Source organism: Stenella coeruleoalba (genome assembly GCF_951394435.1).
Source record: "Stenella coeruleoalba genome assembly, chromosome: 19".
NCBI classification, from domain to species: domain Eukaryota; kingdom Metazoa; phylum Chordata; class Mammalia; order Artiodactyla; family Delphinidae; genus Stenella; species Stenella coeruleoalba.
In genome coordinates, this window is record NC_137165.1 from 39,722,203 (window position 1) to 39,745,300 (window position 23,098).

Here is a 23,098-nt window from a genome sequence, read left to right on the forward strand (position 1 = left end):
ACAACAATTTGGATACCCTTACTACTGAATTATATATATACTTAAAATGGTTAAAATGGTAAATTTTATGTCATGTGTATTTTACCACAGTTTTTAAAAAGAAGGAAATTCTGACACATGCTGTAACACAAATGAACCTTGATGACATTATGCTGAGTGAAATAGGTCAGTCACAAAAGGACAAATACCATATGATTCCACTTATATGGGTAACTACAGTAGTTACATTCATAGGGACAGAAAGTAGAAGTGGCTGCCAGGAGCTGGGAAGAGGAGAGAATGGGGACTTACTGTTTAATGAGTATAAGGTTTCAGTTGTGAAGATGAAAAAGTTCTGGAGAAGGATAGGTAGTGGTGATGGTTGCACAATGCTGTGAATATACTTACTGCCACTGAAATGTACACTTAAAAATAGTTAAAATGGGACTTCCGTGGCGGCGCAGTGGTTAAGAATCTGCCTGCCAATGCAGGTGACATGGGTTCGAGCCCTGGTCCAGGAAGATGCCACATGCCACGGAGCAACTAAGCCTGTGCACCACAACTACTGAGCCTGTGCTCTAGACCCCACGAGCCACAACTACTGAGCCCACGCGGCACAACTACTGAAGCCCATGCGCTCTAGGGCCTGTGCTTCGAAACAAAAGAAGCCACCGCAATGAAAAGCACGCACACCGCAATGAAGAGTAGCCCCCGCTCGCCACAACTAGAGAAAGCCCATGTGCAGCAGTGAAGACCCAATGCAGCCAAAAATAAATAAATTTATTAAAAAAAACCCAAACATGTACTCATGATACAATGTGAGTGTGGGAAGAGTGCCTGCTCACATTTGTACGCTGGTGAGTTTAAGGAACTTGAAAAAAAAAGAAAAAAAAAGTTAAGATGGTAAATTTTATGTTATGTATATTTTACTACAATTAATTAATTAAGACGCTAACAAAATGGGAGAAAATATTTACATATAAATATATATCTGTAATATATAGATAACTTTAAAAGAATTTTCAAAAGAAATGTAAATAAGAAATAAACATTTTTTAATGTTCAACCTTACACACTTGAAATAAAATAATGAAAATTAAAAACAAAAACAAAAAAAACGCACCACATGATTTCATTTAACACCCAAAATGCAACTCTACTTGATCTGTTACATATCAGGGTTAAATAAAATTCTAAAGTTTCTTTTCAAAGGGTTCTGCTGCAAAAAGCAAACAAAAGGGAGGGGTAGAGGGGAGGGGAAAAGGCCTATTCAACCCCCCAGCCAACTCTACACATATCCCCCAATTTCTAAGAAGCTGCCAGTCTTTCTCACCTTGCTTCTACCTCTTATTTTTGTTTAAGCGCCAAAGGTAAGTGAATAAATTTGGTCTGGCCTGGTACATTTACCAATCTCTTCCCAAACAGCCTAGTTCAGGCACCCTTAATAGAGCCTCCTTTTCAACATCAGAAGCCCAAATGGAGACAAATCCTTTTACATGGCAGACAAAAGCCAACAGGAAACCAACTGCAAAGCGAGAGGTGAGATAACATCTCTGCTAAGCATCTCTGTAATAAAAACCCCCTTCTCAGCCGCTCATCAGTACCTGATGATGAAGAGCGGATCCTCCCGGATTTTGCTGGCCATGTCAAGAAGGGAATTGGCACCTGATGGGGCAAAGATAGAGCCTGGGAGGAGTCCTGTCTCAGAAGAACAGCCTGCCTCCTTCTCCTCCATCTTCTCAAAAACGTATTTGTCAATGGGACGCCCCAGCAAGTACTCATCACGGTTCACCATCCCACCAGGACCCTGGTACATCCAGTCCAATTTTTCTTCCTTTTTCCTAGTTGAAGAAAAAAAAAAAATACAGTCAAAGAAAATGTAGACTTCTCAAACCTACACACAAAACCTGAACATGAGAGATAGATAAGCACAGCTGGGGGAATCCCCTGGCGGCCCAGTGGTTAGGACTCCATGCTCTCACTGCCAAGGGTGCAGGTTTGATCATTGCTGGTCAGGGAACAAGGATCCTGCAGGCCTCAAGGCGTGGCCAAACTTTAAAAAAAAAAAAAGGCACAGCTGGTCAGAACTGGACTCATTCTACAGGCCCCTTAGCAAGGGCTAAACACCACACTCCATGGGGCACTTGGGAAGAAACGGTAATTACTGTCATGGAGTTTACATTTTAGGAGAGAGATCATTTCCACACACCTAAAGCAATTTCTGAGGAAAAAAAAGTTCCTCAGCCTGTGGCATGGATCTTCTGCTCAGGGTTTCTCAAGTCTCCTTTACAAAGTCTTTATGTTGTGCTTTCATTTCGAGGATAATCTGAAAGAGCTAACATGCATGTTCTGGATCAGCTCATCACCAAAACGATTTCAGTGACCACATATGCAGTTGTGTTTACTGTGTGTTTTGGTGCTTATTGTCACCTTGGCACCAGTGGTAATATACTACATTCGAGGGGATAATGAGAAAAGACCAGCAATAACAAGTTATGCTTTCAAGCCAAAAGAGGGAAGCCAAATTATGTCACAGTATCATGCCAAATATTTTCCTGTGGTTCTAAGAGAAAAAAAGTGGTGAGAAAATTGAGCCTTCACACAACAGACAGTAAAGGTGTGCTGAATTCATTCATAAGAGCATGTGTTGGAGCAGCCAATATCACATTCACACTACAAGTAGCAAAGTAGGTTCATCGAAACAATATTATCTATAACATTAGGTGCAATGGTTTTTGACTATGACTTTTAAATTTTGTATATTTATTTTTGTTTAAGATTATATAACAACTATGAGCATAAATAATACCTTCCTAGTTATATCTTTGCATATATTTTTAATAAAAATAATTTAAACCAATAATAGAGGGTCTAACCCTTCAGATTTCTTTTCCTATTATAAGGATTGGCTTGAGAAACACTATAGTCTATGATTAAGAATTGATTGTGGGGCTTCCCTGGTGGTGCAGTGGTTAAGAATCCGCCTGCCAATGCAGGGCACACGGGTTTGAGCCCTGGTCCAGGAAGATCCCACATGCTGCGGAGCAACTGAGCCCGTGTGCCACAACTGCTGAAGCCCGCGTGCCTGGAGCCTGTGCTTCCCAACGGGAGAAGCCTCCACAATGAGAGGCCCATGCACCACAACAAAGAGTAACCCCTGCTCAACGCAACTGGAGAAAGCCTGAGTGCAGCAACAAAGACTCAGTGCAGCTATAAATAAATAAATTTATTAAAAAAAAAAAAGAATTGATTGTGGGCCACAGGGGTCAGGCTCCACCCAGCTTACCCAACCTCACTCACACCACTGGGGTCAAGATGGAGGAGCAAGAGTGAGAGCCGTGCCCCGGAGAACTATGTGGAAGACTGTGGTGGGGCCTTTATGATGGGTACCACAGGTAGTAGTGTCTTTTATGCAATTAAAGGTTTTCACCATTCTCCAGTGGGAGTAAACCAGAGACTACGTGGGAGTTTGACAGCTATTAAAACCAGGCCTCCGGGCTTCTCTAGTGGCGCAGTGGTTGAGAGTACGCCTGCCGATGCAGGGGACACGGGTTCGTGCCCCAGTCCGGGAAGATCCCACATGCTGCGGAGCGGCTAGGCCCATGAGCCATGGCCACTGAGCTTGCACGTCTGGAGCCTGTGCTCTGCAACGGGAGAGGCCACAACAGTGAGAGGTCTGCATACCGCCAAAAAAAAAAAAAAAAAAAAAAGCAGGCCTCCACAGTTGGGAGGTGGCTTTGCAGTTTGGGGAGGTCTGTTTTCCATGATTCTCTGCTGGATGGTGCATGTTAGAAAGACCTCTGGAATTCTGTCACAAGTGCAGCCTTCACAGGAGTCACACTGGCAGCCAAAAGGGACCAGTGGCCACAGTTGTTGGGTCAGCTGTGACTGGTGGCATTCTCCTAGGGTTAATTGGAAGAGCTGGTATCTTACTGACAAGATCTGCCTCTGTGTAGTTTCCCAATGGTCCTCGGTTTGCTGAAGATCCCTCCCAGGTGCCTTCAACTCAGTTACCACCCTCACCTTTTGGAGACTATCAACAATATCAATGACTTCTTTCCCAGAATTTCTTTAACAGAATAAGCTGTAATTCAAGAAGGATTTTGGAAGATCAAGATACAATGTATTTTTAAATCACAGGTGAGACAACCATGGCCAAATAGGCTATTAAGAGATATTGAGCACTTTTTTCTATTTAAAGGAACATGGGGGATGGGTGTAAAAAGACAATACAGTTATTTATTCACAGTTGGACTGTATTTATAATCAAAATACATGTCTAACAGCCTTAAAAGAAACTGTAATAAGTGCTTAGAAGATGAAGAACCAAGGGACAAATAACAGTGAAACACAACCATCATTTCCTTGGAGACTTCTCTGCCTGGTTTTGTGTGTTCTGTTATTCAAACAATAAAAAACTCCTGGGGGTTGGAGGGAACTGACTGTGAAAGGCAGACTACATAAGAGCTTAAAGAGGTCTAAGCAAGAAGATCAGTGGTGACTAGAATATTCTGGCAAGCTCATTTTCCTGAAAGGCAGTATAACATAATGGTTAAGAGCACAAGCTCTGGAGTCAGGCAACACGGATTTGAATCCCGGCTCTAAAGCCAAGCAACTCATCTGAGCACTGGTGTCCTCACCTGTAAAATGGGGATAAAAGAGTACCTGCCTCATAGGGTTGTTGGGGATTAAATAAGTCAATGAATTTTTAAGGTGTTCAGAAGAGTGCATGGCACAAAGTAAGTACTAAATAAACACTAGCTAGTCTGTTTTGTTTTGTCTTTGTTTTACTTCAAGGGCAACTCATCAACTGGCAGAAGAAACATAAATGTATTGAGATAAAATATGTACTTCATAATTTCTTTGCCCCTCCTATCCCATAACCTACCCTGTAGTTCTGTCATGTCTTCTTACCCTGGCGATAATCACTGATGTTCCCACTAGCTAGTCTTTTTATTCTCTATGTATGTGTTTTGTATCTCCCACCAGGTTTTTTTAAACTCCTAGATGGCTGGAATGAATCCAGACAGTTGCCTAATATGTTCAGTGTTTGACAATTCATGGGCAATGGGTCTGGAACTGGCAGTACTTTTTGAATGAAAAGCAGGTCTCAGTGATCGAGTAGGGGGGGATCCTAAAAGGACTTGTCAAAGATGGCTCAAGGGATCATGTCTATGCATGCCTGACACGAATGCAGATGGGGAAACTGGAAATAAATATTTGTTTATTCATTTGTAAACAATGACTTGGCACATTTCCTATGTGCCAGGCAGAGCAAGAAGGTCAGAAAGATGACAAAGATTCAGGCAGCTGAGTTGCTCACAGGCTACCAGATGAGGCACAGAGGTCAACTAATTACTGAACAGTGCTGCTGAGCGCTAAGTATGTGATGGGTAACTGTGGGACACTTGAAGCAGAACTGCCTGAATTAAAAAAAAAAAAAAAGAACTGCCTGAATATACAGAGGTACAAGAGTTTGTGTGGGATAAACGTGGGAGTCGTCAGCATGCAGCAGACACTGGTACCACAGGAGTGAAGGGAGAAGAACAGTGAGCCTTGGGAAGCAGGAGCAGTTACTGGATGAGGGAAAAGAAGCTAAGCAAGTGAATAAAAGAGAAGAGACAGTATGAAGAGGTAGGAGGGCCAGGAATATGCAGGCAAAGGAGCAAGACGTATCCAGAAGAAAGGATAGATAAAATGAAGACAGATACTTCTATAAAGTAGTATTTTCAGGGCTACAGCTACTCTTAAAAGGACTCAACTAATATCAGTCCTGCTCAGGCCCTCCAGTAAGAGAACATGTTGTATCGCTGAGATCCAGTGCCACTGGACTTGACCTGGTTCCGCCACTACCCAGGTGGGTAAACATGCAAATTACTTCTGCGCACTTCCATATCCTCACGTCTAAAATGGAGCTAGTAACTGCCATTTCTCATCATTTTTAAAGTGAGACCCTCTCTCTGAGTTTTTAAATGAGAGAACATTTGGGGTAAAAGTCATATAAAAACCAAATGGTGTATAGATTTTTGCTGTTGCTATCACTAAGGATATAGAACAGGTTCTCAATTGAGGCTGCCCATGAGGATCACCCGGGGAGCTCTTAAAGTATCCAGATGCCCTCGCCCCAGACCCCCGCTGCTAATCTTAGAGAGTCTGCTTGGGTGGGAATCACTCCCATCTTCATTTATCTAATCTTCCAAGGACACCCTAAAGTGCAAGCGTTGAAAAATGCTGGTAAAGAAAACACAATTTTCTAATATTATCAGTAAATACTTAAACAACATTCTACTGCAAAGAGGGATTTGGATGGAGATCAAGGATAACATGCATATTGAGGTTTCTTCTTTGTTCTAAGAGAGCTGTATAATAAACACAGAAAAGATTATCTGAACCATACAAGTGAATTGTTAAATAGCAAAGGGTTGTATTGGATAAATGAAAAGCACGACACTATGCAAAGAACTACACAAACCAGTCAGCTGGACAAGCAGATCGTCTAAATACATCTGCAAGTAAAGACCAAAAAAAGGGACCTACGTGCTAACCTTTGAGTTTCATAACATTGGAGAATATGTGAGGGGGCAAAAAAATCAAAAGAATATAAAATCACCTTCCTCCCATTCCCAACAGACAAGAGAGCATGAGGGTCAGCAACAGGATATACACTGACTCCCGGCTCTGAAGCTGCTCATCTATACTCTGACCTCATTAATTAGACTCTGCAAAGTCCAAATTTCTGACGTATCAGGCACAGAATATGTAATGCTTGGCTGAATAAAAATTTCAAAATAATTTTTTACTTATGGTTAGTGGGAAAGTAAACTCTTATAACTAATGGCTATTCCGTCTAAAATTGACATTTGTTTTAAAATCAAGCGTTCAAAAAAATCTCAAAACTCACATATAAAAATGTCATATAAGCTGCCCAGGAATTAATTCAAATGTGTGAAATTTATTTAGTTTAAATTATAAAGAATATAATTTATACAAAGTATATAAAGTAAAATAATTTAATGTGTATCTATGGTTAAAAAAAACTTATAAAATTTCATTATTTTACCTCATTTTATATATTAATGCCCTAAATATATTGTGCTGTACTTTAAAAACTCCAAGACTCCATTTATTTTAAAACATTTCAAATTTTATACTTAAGTCAGAATGGCCTTCTGCCAATCCTGAAAGAATGTATACATATATACAATGGAATATTACTCAGCCATAAAAAGGAACGAAAATGGGTCATTTGTAGAGATGTGGATGGATCTACAGCCTGTCCTACAGAGTGAAGTAAAAGTAAATCAGAAAGAGAAAAACAAATATCGTATATTAACACATATATATGGAATCTAGAAACATGGTACAGTTGAACCGGTTTGCAAGGCAGAAATAGACACACAGATTTAGAAAACAAATGTATGGACACCAAGCGGGGGAAATGGCGGGGGTGAACTGGGAGATCAGGATTGACATGTACACACTAATATGTATAAAATAGGTAACTAATAAGAACATGCTATATAAAAAATAAATAAAATAAACAAACAAACAAAAAGAAAGAATGTAATTGTTATCCTGCCTAAATTCCATAATGCCATTTCCACGAACTGAAACTAAGTCTCTCTTTCTCTCTCACAAACACACATGCCTCTGAATGTCACAAATCCTCCTGTCATGAAATTACTAAGGAAAAGTCCTGTATATCCAACAGGGGAAGTATGTCACATGTCACCCTGGAGACTTGCCCACTAGGATATGAACAAGGGATAGTACAGATAAGTCAATTTTAGTCTATCTGGAGTTTTTATTCAATTCTGATTTAGGAATGCACTGCATATTTTTTTTAAATTAAAAAATGCCGATTTATTGGTGATCGTTGCAGTGAAGACGTGGGTTTTCTCGGATTTGTTTTTTTCATACAGAATACAGTTTGTTGTTATTATATGCACATTTTACTGAAACTTAATCAGGAAGTCAAACAAGAAAGCAATAGCTCTTACCAGAAACAAAATTTCAAGTATATTAAAATAAGTCAGAGATTATAAATAGCTTTAGTATATTCACTACTCATTGCTTTTCACTGTTTTAAAAAAACAATTCCCAAAGAATAATTTTACATTTGATTTTAAAGCAGGTGATTTTTAACTATATTTTCTTACATTTAAGATTTACAAAAAATATGTATGTACAGATTGTTTTATGTTCTTGGGATAAAAAAAAACATATTGACGACTCCCAATTTCCACTGAATACTACCTGTACTCTCAAACATGACATTTGAAGACCTTCACTTTTCATTAGCTGCAGAAAAAGTACATTGAACATTTAGAAACAAGAAAGAGTAAAGAAAATAGAGATGGAAATTTGGATCGGCTTTAAAAAAAAAAAATTGGGGCGCTCTCACAACACCTAGCTTCTATCCAGTGCTAACTCCATTAGCGCCACCATAGACCACCTCCCTGGCTCAAGAAACCTCCCTCTGAGAACAAGTTAGACTTTGCTTTTGCCCTCCCTGGGCCGTGGAACCTCCGCTTGAGAGCACCCTCCCCACTGCGCGGCCACTTCCCGGTCAAGAGCCCCGGCTGGACCCGGAGCTGATCTCGCCTTATTAAATTACAGAAATCAGTAAAGAAGAACATTCCCACTGTCTATCCTCACACCCCAGATTAGAATCCCAGGTTCCGGGAAACCTGCACTGCATATTTTATGCTTTTAATTTTTCTCAGAACACATTTATTCCCATCCCCTCTTATGAGATGGGTAGAGTAATTATTGTCTGTTACTCCTATCCTATATTATACAAGAGGAAACTGAAGTCAGGGAATATCGAATGAGACTGTCCACATTCACACAGCTTTTACTGACAGACACACCATCTACCTCCTTCCACGGGACCTCTCTGCCTCCCTAAAATAAGCCTGCAATCCATAAATAAACAAAAGCAGGACTGAGGCCTCAACACGTACTGAGAAGCAGGGTATAGGCAATCATCCTCAGCCACAGGTGTTTGGCAATCATCTACCATGAACTTGGTCTACACTAAGCCCTTTACATGTCATCTCATTTGATCCTCAACAAACCTTAGGAGTTGGGTACTCTCATTACCCCGGTTCTACCAAGGTAACCAAGGCTCCCAAACTTGCTCCCAGTTACACAGCTAGGCTAGTCCATGCCATGCCAGCCTCAGAACCCAGGCCAGTCTGATTCCAAACTCACGCTCTTAACCAGCTATTATGCAACAACTGGACGATGCACCTGCAGGCAGTTCTGCAATTCCCCACACACCAAGACACCCCCAGGCCAAATCGCTCCAGCTCCTCACGTACTTGACAGCTCCAACGTCCTCCGCGTAGCGCTGCATCTCCTCCCGGGCCCTCTCCTCCCGCAGCTCGCGCTGAAGCTCCTCAATCTTTTTCCGCTCAGCCTCATGCTTCTGCTCAGCTTTCCACACTTTCTCCACATTGCGGAGGGTCTGCGGGTGCCAGCTCTTCTTCAGATTCTGAGGTAAATGAAAGGAGGGAGAAAACAATGCGGGCAGTGGGTGGGTGGTGAGTATAACTGGCCCTCCCTTTCCCACCCCTATATTCATGCCAAGGCAGGCATGTAAGGGCAAGACGTCTTTAACAATGGCAAGGTTGGCACCCAAAAATCTCACACATGGCGGGGCGGGAGAGAGGTTGTTCAAGTACATAAAGCTTCAGGATAAAACAGGCCCCTCCGAGATTCCCTTCAAATACTTCTATCCTTAAATGTGTGAGTCTGACTTCTACTGGCCATGCCTGAAGTGAGGGTTGGTGATGACAATACAGGAGGAATGGGGTAGAGAAGCAGGAAAGTATAGACTCTGAAAGGCAAAAGAATTCAAGTGCCTTTGGCACTGGACGTTCATTCTTATGAACACAGCCTTCTTTTCCTTGAGTCCACTTAACGTGCCTTAAACTTGCATGGTTTACAACCCCACCTAGTACCTCTTTCAACCTTCCTTCCCAAGAATCTCCCCCTGGTTCTGATCTTCCTCCTCACCCTCAAGGAATGCTTCTCCTCTCCCTCCTCCCCATGAGCCACTGCTTTGGTTCAGCTTCCCAACCAGGAAAGGTTTCCTGGAGGAAGTGACATCCAAGGATAATTATAAATTAGCCCAGTGATGCAGGAAGCGGGAAGGAGTGGGGTAGCTTTCCACACAGAGGTAACAGCACACACAACTGCCAGCCCAGTGGTGAGAAAGAACAAATAATTCAGCATGGCTGGAGATAGGAGAGCAAGCTGATGGGAAGGGGCTCAAGATGAAGCCAACTAAGAAAGCAACAGATTAAGGGCCTTATAAGCCATGTTAAGGGATTGGATTTTATCCTGTTGACAGCAGAAAACACTAAACATTCATATGCAGGTGGGAGGCATGACCAGCCTAGCATGTAAAGAATGGATTGGAGAGGATCAGGATTGAAAACCAGGAGACCAGTTAAGAAACCTAAATGAGGGAACTGCCTGGTGGTCCAGTGGTTAGGACTCCGTGCTCCCACTGTAGGGGGCAGGGTTCAATGCCTGGTCAGGGAACTAAGATCCTACATGCTGCTCAGTGTGGCCAAAATAATTTTTTTTTTTTTTTTAATGAGGGCTTCCTTTTCTCTCTCTCTTCTTGTACTCCCTTTCCCCTCATCAGGTTGTTCAGTCCTTCCTCCCTTCCTCCCCAACCCTCCACCTTGTCCTAATGGTCCTCGTCTCTCGCCTTCAATATGGGTGATTTTGCCTCCCAGGGAACATTTGGCAATGTCTGTAGACAGTTTTGGTTGTCACAACTGAAGGAGAAAGGTGCTACTGGCTAGAGGCCAAGGATGCTGCTACATGCACAGGACCACACACACAACAAAGAATTATCTCCAGCCCAAAATGTCAATAGCACTGAGGTTGAGAAACTCTGGATTAGAGCTTTCCTATCCCTAAATGCAGCTACTTGAAGACAGTAAGTCAGAAGAACCTTGATGGTATCTTGGAACTCATTCTAACTGATAACACCTGACAAACTCTAATATAGCTACTGGACAGGTGGCTAAACGAATCTATTTGCTGATTCAATTAGCTACACTTTCAGGAGATTAGCATTTTTCTGATCTTGCACCATGCTCTTATGGGTACATTTGCCCAATTCGGAGGCTTAGCCCCCTACAAATGAACTATACAGTTTAAGAGAAATAGCCACACAACTTATATTAAGTGCTATGAATTCAGAAGAAAGCTCTGCCACTACAGATCAGAATGCAGCACTGAAGAAGGAGTGGAAGTCAGAAAAGTGAACATGAGGAAGATCTTCCGTGACCCCAGGACATGGCTCAGGGACGAGGAGAACGGGGGCACAAATCACCCCTACTACAGCCCAGGACATGACTGAACTCCTAGCTGAGGAAAGGAGATGTATCCCAAGACAAGATATACAAAACAAAGTGACACGTCCTCCATACCTGCCTCCTTTCCTAGCCATGGTTCCAACCGCCCCCGAGTCTTCCCAGAATTTCCAGCCAGAAGAGCTCCCTGTCAACAAACACCATCTCCCCTCCTTGGCGACCCACCTCACATATCTTCCCAAGTCTCCGCCCGGTCCCTCATGGCCTTAGTTATCCGTCCCCTGTCCAGTGCTACAGCTCCCTGTCCCCAACGGCTGCGTTGCAAGAATACCCACTGCCACCCCCACCAATTTCCGTCCCCAGCCTCAGTCGGTCTCCGGCCTCAGTCTTGCCCCAGCCCTGGGCTCCCTCACTTACCAGGTCTCCGCCCCCCATGATGGTGGAGAGCCTGGAAGACTCAGGAAGGATCGAGGCGAAACGCAGAGAAAGAGTTCAGCTACGACCTCCGGAGATCTGATCCCGGGGACGACTGGCTACCACTTTCACTGCCCGATCCAGAGACCACTTCCGGGAGGGCGTTGTATTAGAGCGACCGCGTCGCGGTACCATGACGTTTAATACTCGCTGTCGCGCTGCGTGGCGGTAGCGTCACGTGCAGCTTCGCAGGTTGCGGCCGTGATATCGCGGGATCTGTGGTTTCACTTTGGTCGCCTCGGGTTGGCTCCTCCCCTGATTTCTGGAGTAGTGAGTTAAAACGCTGCGGCTGTTTCGAGTTACAATTGGTCCTGGGCCTAGCCCGGCGGTTCGGTTGCCATGGCGACGCACCGCGGCGTCCCCCTCGGAGCTCCACTCGGGGCCTCCCTAGCGAAGCCCCAGCGTGGATCAGCCTGGGCCTCCCGGAATTTCTAAACGGCCTTTCAAATCCGCAGTCTCCTCAAACCTCGACTCACAGCCAACCCCCTTACTCCAGGCGTATTTTACGGAGTTAAATAGAAACCATCGAACCGAAATTCCATCAGCTTCCCTGCACCAAACCTTTAGAATCTGCCAGCTTTCCCCTTTCCTTCCCCTTCGTTTACGCTGCAAGAAGCATCCCTCCTAATCTAAGGCACGGCGGTTCATCTGCTCGGATCCCACCCCTCGCATCTGGTATTACTCAATTCCTCCCTCTCTCCTCTATCTCCCTAAGTATTGGTTCTTTGTCATCATCATTTTAGATACGCTCAGTTGATCCTTAAAAAAGAAAAAAGCTCATGTCTTTCCCCCAGCTGCTGCACTCTCCTCTCCGTCTTTAGCGAACTTGAAACAAGTTGTCTCCACTTCGGAGACAAGATGCTTGCACTTCGGAGACAAGATGTTTCCGCTTCATCTTCTGCTTAACCTAAACCCTCCGCTCAACTATTCTTCCCGTGATCTTCAGTAATACCCCTGTATTTAAATCAAAAAACACATTTCATCCTCATCTGGACTACCCCTAGCCTTTGGTATTGAGGAGCACTCTCTCCTTATCGAAACACTTTTCACTTGACTTCTTCCCATCACTCTCCAAATTTTCCTTCTCTAGATCCTTCTCAGGGAACATTTTCTTTTTTTCTTCCTCATCCGTTCTGTCTTAGGTCCTTTCACCTAAGGTGAAAGGTGCTCTCCTTGGGTGATCTCATCTACTCACAGGGTTTCAGTTACCATCTATATGCTAATGAATCCCAAATTCATTAGCTCTACTCATAGCCCTCTTTCAAGCTCCAGGGTTTTAAGCCTGGCTATTAGTCATTTCCAACTGGACATCTGGAAGTCACTTAAACTAAATGTGTTATCTCACCTATACTTACTCCCCCAATCCCCTACTACCACCACTTCTCCATCCAGACGTCATTCTTAGATCTCTCCCTCATCTCCAACATCCAATCAACAAGATTCTAACTGCTCAACATCTCTCAAATCTGTCCACCTCACCATGACATTCACCACCTACCTGGTTCAGGCCATCATCATCCCTCACCCGGTAGAAGTCCACTTCCCCGTTTTCAGTTTTATCCCTTATAGATCTATGCACTCTTTTTATAGCTAAGAGTGATCTCTCTAAAATGCAGATATGATTGTATCAACCCACCGCTTTAAAACGTTTCATAGCTCCCCATTATTCATACTATAGAGCCCGCGTTTAAAAAATGTGAAGTCCTGGGAATTCCCTGGCGGTCCAGTGGTTAGGACTCTGCACTTTCACTGCTGAGGGCTCGGGTTCAATCCCTGGTTGGGGAACTAATATCCCATAAGCCGGGCTGTGCGGCCATGTCGAGTTCTTTCATGATCGGACTCTTCTTACCTCTCCAGCTTCATTAAGACTCCCTACCTCTCACTCACTATGCTAGAGCTAAACTTTTATTTCCCTAGCCAAACACTCTTAACAACAACAAAAAAACATTTTTTAGTGGGTAATACATTGTAAATATGTTTTAAAAGATACAAAAGTCAACACAGTAGGGAGTTCCCTGGCAGTCCAGTGGTTAAGAATCCACGCTTCCACTGCAGGGGTCCTTGGTTTGATACCCAATCAGGAAACTAAGATCCTGCTGCTGTGTGGTGAGGCCAAAAAAAAGTCAATGCAGTAGAAGCCTCCCACCATCCTTATACCCTCCTCAATCAGCGTTCATTTATCCCATGTTTCCTTTATAATTTTATATTACATATTTAAGTCTTTGATCCATTTGGAATTTTTTTTTTTTTGGTCTTTCTAGTTGATTCACCTCAACACCTCTACAGAATAATCTTATATTTTCCCTACTGGTGTGAAATACATACATATATACATATACTATATTCCCATTTGTATCTGAGTCTGTTTCTGGATTCTCTATTCCATTCCATTAATCCATCTATTCATGTGGTCTTATCAAACTGCCCTAATAGCTTTATTTTAATGACGTAGGCCTACTTCTCCCTCACTACTCTTCTTTTTCTGGAGTTTCCTGGTTCTGTTTACAATTTTATTTTTCTAAATGAACTTTCAGGTCAGCTTGTCCAGTTCCAGAGACAGTGTTTTTTATGTAATTATTGAGAGATATATTAAATTTGTAGATTAATTAGGCGAATTATATTATAGCACTTACTCTGTATTATAATTGCCTATGTAAGTTCCATAATGCTAGAGACCTCCACCTTTGTGTCCCTTGTGCTTGGCACAGTTTCTGGCACATAGTAGTTGCTTAATTATTGTTAAGTGAATACATGAATGGATGGATGAGCCTTAAAGGCCCTGTGTTTTGAAGTCACCATTGACCAAAGTGTTTTGCTTAGGGCATGACTTCATAGAAATAATAATAACCATTAATATTAATAATTTCATACAATAATAATGGGGGTTATATGTTTGAAAAAGCAATGGCTTTGACTTGCATTTGAATCACAAGTCTGTCAGCTATGTTACGTGACCTTGGACAAGTTACATAACCTCTCTGAGAGTTTTTCCTCATCCTTAAAATAAGAGCAATACCACCTACCCTGCAAAGTTGTAAGAATTAGGTGCAATTACATTTGTAAAGCATTTCACATAGTCTCTGGTAGATAGTAGATGCTCAATAAATGATAACAATTCTATCCACAAAGTTACCAATATCCATAGTAACTTCTCTTCTAGGGCTGATTGACACTAAAGGTTAGGAGGAAGGAGATGGTTCTAAAAGTCAGTGGTGCCATAGTTTTGTGGTGGAAAGTACTTGAAAACAAGACAAGGCTATTTTTGAGGCAGAGATAACTGAAATTGCAGAAACTACATGAGCCAATTTCTTTTCACTAATGTTTCTCAAAGTGTGGCCTGGGGACTACCTATAATAGAATACCTTGAAGGTCTTCTTAAACATGACATGTTCCTGGACCCTACCCTTGAACCACTGAATAGACTTTCCAGGGGTGAGATTCTCAGATTCTAGAAAGTTCTTCATGTGATTCATGTGCACACTAGAGTTTGAAAACTACTGCTTTAGAATAAAGTTAGTTTTCAAAGATAAATAAATAAATGAAATAGTCTTGTCTTAAGCCAGGAAACCTAAAGGTTATTTACAAACACTGTAATACAGAGCTGTTTTCCCAATGAGGAGAGAGGCGTTATGAGAGGCAAATCAAGGAATTAATTGCCATGACTGATCTGTGTTGCCTTTCATCATCATTTATTCATTCATTTGTCCATTCAGTGGATGTCAGGCTCTGGCCAAATTGTACTATAGCCATAGTCTGTAAACTGATAAATGCTCTTCCCAAGGTAGAGTCAGGTCTTTGCTACTCCTCAGCTACTCCAGAGATGGTTTTCCCAAATTCTGCTGCTTTGGAGCTTGTACAAGCCAGCCCTACAGTCAAGTAACCATAAATAGCCCCACAGCTGTTAAGTCAGGTTAACAACTATAGGCCCTGATCAAACGGTCTGGTTAGGCACGAATCCTGCAGAAAGTGGTGGAAGAGTACGCTGTTGAGATAGGTTAAGCCAGAAAGCATCATCCAAGTTAGAGAGCATTCCTTTCTTCCTTCCTGCATCCATTCAGCAGCCTAAGGGAAAGATTATTATGTGCTAGTTAGCACTATACTAAGAACAATGCTAAGTATGGAGGCTACAAAGATGGAAACTTTCCCCTGGCCTTTATACCCCTTTATGGTATAAAAGAGGAGGCGGATGCCTAAATACCTGACATCACTATAGTGTAGCAAAGGCCATAATTGAGAAACATACAAAGTAATATATTAACCCGGGGAAATAAAGATTTTTTGCACAAACAGTGAAGCATAGTGTGTGCTGGAGTCCAAACATACCTGGGTTAATATCCTGGCATGCCACATTGCAGGTCGGTTAACCTTTCTGTGCCTTAGTTCCCCCATTACTAAAACAATGATTTTATTAGTACCTAACCGACCTCATAAAGTTGCTGTGCAGATTCAATGAAGTAACGTTCTACTTCTCCACTTCAGTCATTCAAGTACTGCTCTCAAAATTTTTGTCACATTCATAAAACAATGATATTTAATACTTTTACTTACATTGATTCACCTTTTTTAAAAAGTCCCCAACATTTTATTACAAAAATTTTTCATTCAACACAGGTGAAAGAATTTTACATGACACACCCATATAACTACCAGCTAGATTCTAGAGTTAACATTTTATTCTACTTGCTTTATTACATTTCTATACATATATCTATCCTTCTCTCCATCCAGTAAGTCCTCCTATTTTTAGTACTTTTTTTTTTTTTTTTTTTTTAGCGGTACGCGGGCCTCTCACTGTTGTGGCCTCTCCCGTTGTGGAGCACAGCTACGGACGCGCAGGCTCAGCGGCCATGGCTCACGGGCCCAGCCGCCCCGCGGCATGTGGGATCTTCCCGGACCGGGGCACGAACCCGTGTGCCCTGCATCGGCAGGCGGGCTCTCAACCACTGCGCCACCAGGGAAGCCCAAGTACATTTTTTAAAAAAATTATTTATTTTATTTATTTATATTTGGCTGCGTTGGGTCTTCGTTGCTGCGCGTGGGCTTTCTCTAGCTGCGGCAAGCGGGGGCTACTCTTCTTTGCCGTGCACGGGCTTCTCATTGCAGTGGCTTCTCTTGTTGCGGAGCACGGGCTCTAGGCGGGCAGGCTTCAGTAGTTGTGGCTCGTGGGCTTTAGAGTGCAGGCCTAGTAGTTGTGGCACACGGGCTTAGTTGTTCCGCGGCATGTGGGATCTTCCCGGACCAGGGCTCGAACCCATGTTCCCTGCATTGGCAGGCGGATTCTTAAACACTACGCCACCAGGGAAGTCCCTTTAAGTACATTTTGAAGTAAGTTGCAGACACACAGTACACTTCCTCCTAAATACTTCAGCATGCATATCATTAACTATAATTAGATATTCAGTTTTTACAGTGTTTATGTTAAAGTTACATTAAATGAAATGCATAAATCTTAGGTGTATGTTCACTAACTCTGTGTAACCCAAACTTCCAGCAAGAAATGGAACATTGACATCATCCCTCATTCCCCTTCCCAGTTAATCTTTGTCCCTCCCCCCAACAGGCAACCACTTTTTTAAAAAATATATTTATTTATTTATTTTGGCTGTGCCGGGTCTTAGTTGTGGCATGCGGGATCTTTAGTTGCAGCATGTGGACTCCTTAGTTGTGTCATTCATGAGGGATCTAGTTCCCCAACCAGGGATCAAACCGAGGCCCTTGGCAGTGAGAGTGCAGAGTCCTAACCACTGGACAACCGGAGAATTCCTGCTATGAATGTTTCTGTATAGGTCTTTTGTGAGCATATGTTTTCATTTATCTTGAGTAAAATCCTAAGAATGGGATTGCTGAGAGGTAGGTCAATATATTTTATTTTATATGAACTGCCAGACCTTTTCCCCGAATGGTATATACCATTTTACATTCCCACCAATTTGCTTGAGAGTTGGTATCTGATATTGTCAGTCTTTTTAATTTTAGACATTCTGATACATGTGGAGTGTCACAATGTGATTTTAATTTGCATTTTTCTGGTAACTAATGATATTAAATATTTTTTCGTGGGTTTATTGGCCATTTATTTGTATCTCCTCCTTTGTGAAATGTCTCTTCAAATCTTTTCTCTATTTCTTAATTGGATTGCTTACAATCTTTTTACTTGCAGGTAGTAAGAGTTCTTTACACATGCTGGATGCTAGTTCTTTGTCAGATATATATTTTGCACATAATTTCTCCTAGTCTAGACTTGCCCATTCATTTTCTTTTGATAGGCAGACACTTTAAATTTTGATGAAGTCTAATTTATCAATATTTTCTTTTATGCTTCTTGTGTCCTCTTGGTAAAGGAAAAATTATTCATGACACTTGTTAAAGAATAATGTTATTTAAGATTAGGGCCAATAGGGACCACTGCAATGGGGTCTTGTAGTGGGAAAGAGATTGGGCTCGACTCTGAATGAAACATGGACAAGTGGGAATTTACAGCCAAGCAGCAGTGCAGGGGTTAGTGGATGGAAAATCACTAAGAAAAAACATCAGGGGTAGGGATAGAATTCTGGCTAAATCAAACTAAAGGCAGGCCAGAATGATCACACATCACCTGCAGGATGATGGGGGATGAAGGACCAGGTCAGATATGGTGGAGGGAGGATTCTGATTCTAACTAAACTGACTTCGCAAGATTCTTGCTAAAATTGGACAATGCAGAGAGGAACACGGAAGTCCAAAAGTCAAGGCTTAGTTTGGAGAGAACTCAGAAGAGTGTGCATGCCTAAGTTTGCTCATGGAGAGACTCCTAGTCATGCACTAAGAAACCTTTGCCTAGCCTAAAGTCAGAGAGATATTTTCCTATGTTTTCCTTTAACATCTTTAGGTCTATGATCCTTCTAGAATTAATTTTTTTGGAGACAATCATTTATTTATTACACAGGATAAGGTCATTTAAACAGGGGGACATCATAAAAATGTGTTCAGCCTGGGGTTGCAAGCATCAATGCTCACAACTCCAATGGAAAGAGGCCACATACAACCAGGAAGGTACTGACATGCCACTCAAAAACAAGCCACAATGCTTAGGAAACTATTAGAGAGTGTTAAAAAAGTAAACAACAGGCCCCCAAATGGAGTCACTTGTGCTAAGTCTCACATCAGCAAACCAAGACTTAATACCTAATGTAACTGCAGTTTCAGCTTCTCCCAGGAATGTGACCAATCTGGAATTACCTGGTCAACACTAGTGAGGTAATCTACTTGATAGACCCCCCCCCCCAACTATCCCCAAAGAAAGGTGACCTTGCCTGAAACAATCCATTCTTTGCTAGAATAACTTCCTTGCTCTGCCCCCTTCCGCCGATAAGTTTTCCATTTTTGTACAGCTCCTCAGAGCTCCTTATGAATTGTTATATAAAACCAACTAGATCTTCAAATTTATTCAGTTGAATTTTGCTTTTTAATAGGAGTCACAGAGCATAATAATAGTCTCCAGTTCACCAGTCTGCATTTTCTGTGGCTGGGTCATTAGCCCGTAGCATTTGCCTGGTGTTGTGGTTATTGAGAAGGAGACTTCCTGTATTCTAGAGAGCCTTGAAGAGTACACACTTCTGGATGTCACTGAAATCATAGTCAACTCTAGGCTTAACTAGCTCACATCACTACATTTTGGGTCTACCCTAGGTAGTGATGAGCCATCTCTGGAATTTATTTTTGTGTATGGTATGAGATTCATCTTCTTCCATATGGGTACCCAGTTATTCTAGCACCAATTTTTGAAAAGACTTCTTATCCCCATTGAATTATTTTGGTGCCTTGTTAAAAATCAAATGACCACATAAGTGGGATCTATTTCTGGGCTTTCAATTCTCCACCACTGATCTATTTGTCGATCCTTATGCCAGTACCATCTGTCTTGATTACCATAGCTTTATATAAAGTATAGAGAACAGGCAGTGTTAAGTCGCTCAATTTTGTTCCTTTCTTTGAGGATGACTTTGGATATTCTAGGAGTTTTGTATTTCCGTGTAAATTTGAGAATCAGCTTGACAACTTAAAAATGCTGGAATTTGATTGGGATTGTGCTGTTTCTATGGGTCTGGAGAACTGACATCCCCTATCATTGCTGAGTCTTCTATATGTGAACATGGTATATTCTTTTATTTATTTGAGTGTTCTTTAATTTCAGCAGTGTTTTGTAATTTTCAGAATAGAGGTCTTGCCCATCTTTTGTTAAGTTCATTCCTAAGTTTTTGTTGTTGTTGTTTTGTTTTTGTGCAGTACGCGGGCCTCACTGTTGTGGCCTCTCCCGCTGCGGAGCACAGGCTCCGGACGCGCAGGCTCAGTGGCCATGGCTCATGGGCCCAGCCGCTCCACGGCATGTGGGACCTTCCCAGACCGGGGCACGAACCCGTGTCCCCTGCATCGGCAGGCGGACTCTCAACCACTGCGCCACCAGGGAAGCCCCCCTAAGTATTTTTTAAATATTTATTTATTTATTTGGTTGCGCCGGGTCTTGGTTGCGGCACGTGGGATCTTCGCTGCGGCATGAGGGAATCTTCTTTTTTTAGTTTATTTAATTTATTTATTTTTGGCTGCACTGGGTCTTCGTTGCTGCGCACAGGCTTTCTCTAGTACCGGCGAGCAGGGGCTACTCTTTGTTGTGGTGCACCGACTCTAGGCACGCGGGCTTCCGTAATTGTGGCACTTGGGCTCAGTAGTTGTGGCTCGCGGGCTCTAGTGTGCAGGCTCAGTAGCTGTGGTGCACGGGCTTATTTGCTCTGCGGCATGTGGGATCTTCCCGGACCAGGGCTCGAACCTGTGTGCCCTGCATTGGCCACCAGGGAAGTCCATGAGGGATCTTTTAGTTGCAGCATGCAGGCTCTTGGTTGCAGCGTGCATGTGGGCTCTAGTTCCCTGACCAGGGATCGAACCTGGGCCCCCTGCATTGGGAGCGCAGTCTTGGCCACTGGACCACCAGGGAAGTCCCAGTATTTGTGTGTGTGTGTGATGCTATTTTATTTTTGATAGTTTTTTTTCTTTCACTTTTATTCTTTTTTTAGCAAGAAAAAAATTATTAAAAGAATAGTGAAGGAATTCCCTGGCGGTCCAGTGGTTAGGACTTGGCGTGGCTTGGCCAAAAAAAAAAAAAAAAAAAAAAAAAAGAATAGTGGAAAACTTACAGATATTGAAAATAAACTTATGGACACTAAAGGGGAAACATGGGGGGAAGGGTTAAACTGGGAGATTGAGATTAACATATACACACTACTATATATAAAATAGATAAGTAATAAGAACCTACTGTATAGCACAGGGAACTCTACTCAATATTCTGTGATAACCTATATGAGAAAAGAATCAAAAAAAGAATGAATATATATATATACATATATAAAACTGAGTCACTTTGCTGTACATCTGAAACGAATACAACATTGTAAATCAACTATACTCCAATAAAATTTTAAGAGAGAGAGAATAGTGGAAATGACTCATATGTCCATTAAGAGAATGTGTAAGTAAACTGTGAGAGTCAGACAATGAAAGATGACAATGAAAAAAACAAACCACTGATAGAGACGACAACATGAATATATCTCACAGACCTAATCTTGAGTTAAAGAACCAGAGAGTATGCACTGAGCATGTGCTGTTAATTCCACTTATATAAAGTTCACAACCATGCAAAACAGATCTATGGTGTTCGTGTCAAGACACTGGTAACCGTTAGTGGCAGAGGGACTGCAAGGGCACCTGGTGAGGGATGCTGCATGCTGGTTACCCAGGTGTGCTTGGGGTGGGAGCACACTTGATATGTGCTCTTTTCTGTGTATGCATCAAAGTCACACAGAAAGAAATCAACACAGAGCTACTCGGTAAGGCAAAATGTCACCCCTAAGTGCTCAAGAAGCAGGGTTGGGGCTGTAGGTCCAAGCATGCTTCCCAAACCTGGCACAGAACTTGAATGAGCACCTCTCTGTTGCTGTGGCTGAGCACTAAATGCAGCTGTTTGCTTGGGGATGCCTCTGCCTGGGTTATGCCCATATCAGTACTTAACATTGGATTATTTATGCATTTGTTTATTTTCTGTCTCCCCAACTAGGGTGTGATCTCACTGCAGGCATGTAGTAAACACACAACAAATATTTATTGGATGTATTTGTCTCTATATCCTTCCTTCCCTGAGCAGAATTTGCCTTCTCATGGATGTATTCTTTCACCTATATTCTTTTCTTGCAAACATCCATCGTCTTATATAGATACAAAATAAAAGAAATAGAAGAATTTTTCCCTATGATGAGAACTCTTAGGATTTACACTTTTAACGAATTTCATATACAATACACAACAGTGTTAATTATATTACTCATGTTGTACATTACATCCCTAGGACTTATTTATCTTATAACGGGAAAATTGTACCTTTGACTACCTTTGTCCAATTCTCCCCACACCCCGCCTGTGGTAACCCCAAATTTGATCTCCTTCTTTATGAGTTTGTTTGTTTTTAATAACTACATTATTTTTCAGAATCCAGCAGCTTTTTAAAAATATTTATTTTTGGCTGCATTGGGTCTTTGTTGCTGCGCATGGGCTTTCTCTAGTTGCGGCGAGCGGGGGCTACTCTTCGTTGCAGTGTGCAGGTTTCTCATTGCAGTGGCTTCTCTTGCTGCAGAGCACGGGCTCTAGGTGCACGGGCTTCAGTAGTTGTGGTACACGGGCTCAGTAGTTGTGGCTTGTGGGCTCTAGAGCGCAGGCTCAGTAGTTGTGGTGCATGGACTTAGTTGCTCTGCGGCATGTGGGATCTTCCCGGACCAGGGCTCAAACCCACGTCTCCTGCATTGGCAGGTGGATTCTTAACCGCTGCACCACCAGGGAAGTCCCTGTTTGTTTTTGAAGAATAATTGACCTACAACACTATGTAAGTTGCTGGTGCACAATATAGTGATTCAATATTTCTATACATTTCAAAATGATCACCACTGTGAAGCTATTTTATTATTATTTCTTTTGTCTGCACCACATGCTCATGGAATTTAATTCTCCCACCTGGGATCAAACCTGGGCCCTGGTAGTGAAAGTGCTGAGTCCTAACCACTGGACTACCAGGGAATTCCCCACTAATTAGTTCTTGTAGCTGTTGTATACGGAGTCAATATTTACTTAAATTTATTTGAAAAAGAAACTTTAACAGAAAATCAACCCTTTGGAAAAAAGTCTAGCAGTTCCTCAAAAGGTTAAACATAATTACTGAAGCAGAGCAGGACCCTGTGGTCCTTTCCCGCCATAACCTCCGCCTGCCTTTTGTCTGTGAAAAA

The 23,098-nt window shown here is 42.3% G+C and overlaps 1 protein-coding gene and 1 pseudogene across 3 annotated transcripts in view; one reads left to right on the plus strand and one right to left on the minus strand.

Annotated features, from left to right (window-relative positions):
• Positions 1 to 11,867, minus strand: part of CWC25 (CWC25 spliceosome associated protein homolog) — a 33,163-nt gene extending 21,296 nt beyond the window's left edge. For both annotated transcript variants that reach the window (XM_079905940.1, XM_079905939.1), the window contains exons 1-3: positions 11,736 to 11,867; positions 9,306 to 9,478; positions 1,584 to 1,820 (exon numbers count right to left, since the gene is read on the minus strand). In XM_079905940.1, the coding sequence (XP_079762066.1) occupies positions 1,584 to 1,820; positions 9,306 to 9,478; positions 11,736 to 11,753 (428 nt within the window). In that variant the 5' untranslated portion in view covers positions 11,754 to 11,867. The remainder of the gene's footprint in view (positions 1 to 1,583; positions 1,821 to 9,305; positions 9,479 to 11,735) is intronic.
• LOC307178057 (mitochondrial import inner membrane translocase subunit Tim17-A-like) lies at positions 3,362 to 4,031 on the plus strand (annotated as a pseudogene). The gene is made up of 2 exons: positions 3,362 to 3,468; positions 3,694 to 4,031. The product of its transcript is annotated as a mitochondrial import inner membrane translocase subunit Tim17-A-like (transcript).
• Positions 11,868 to 23,098: the final 11,231 nt, after the last annotated feature.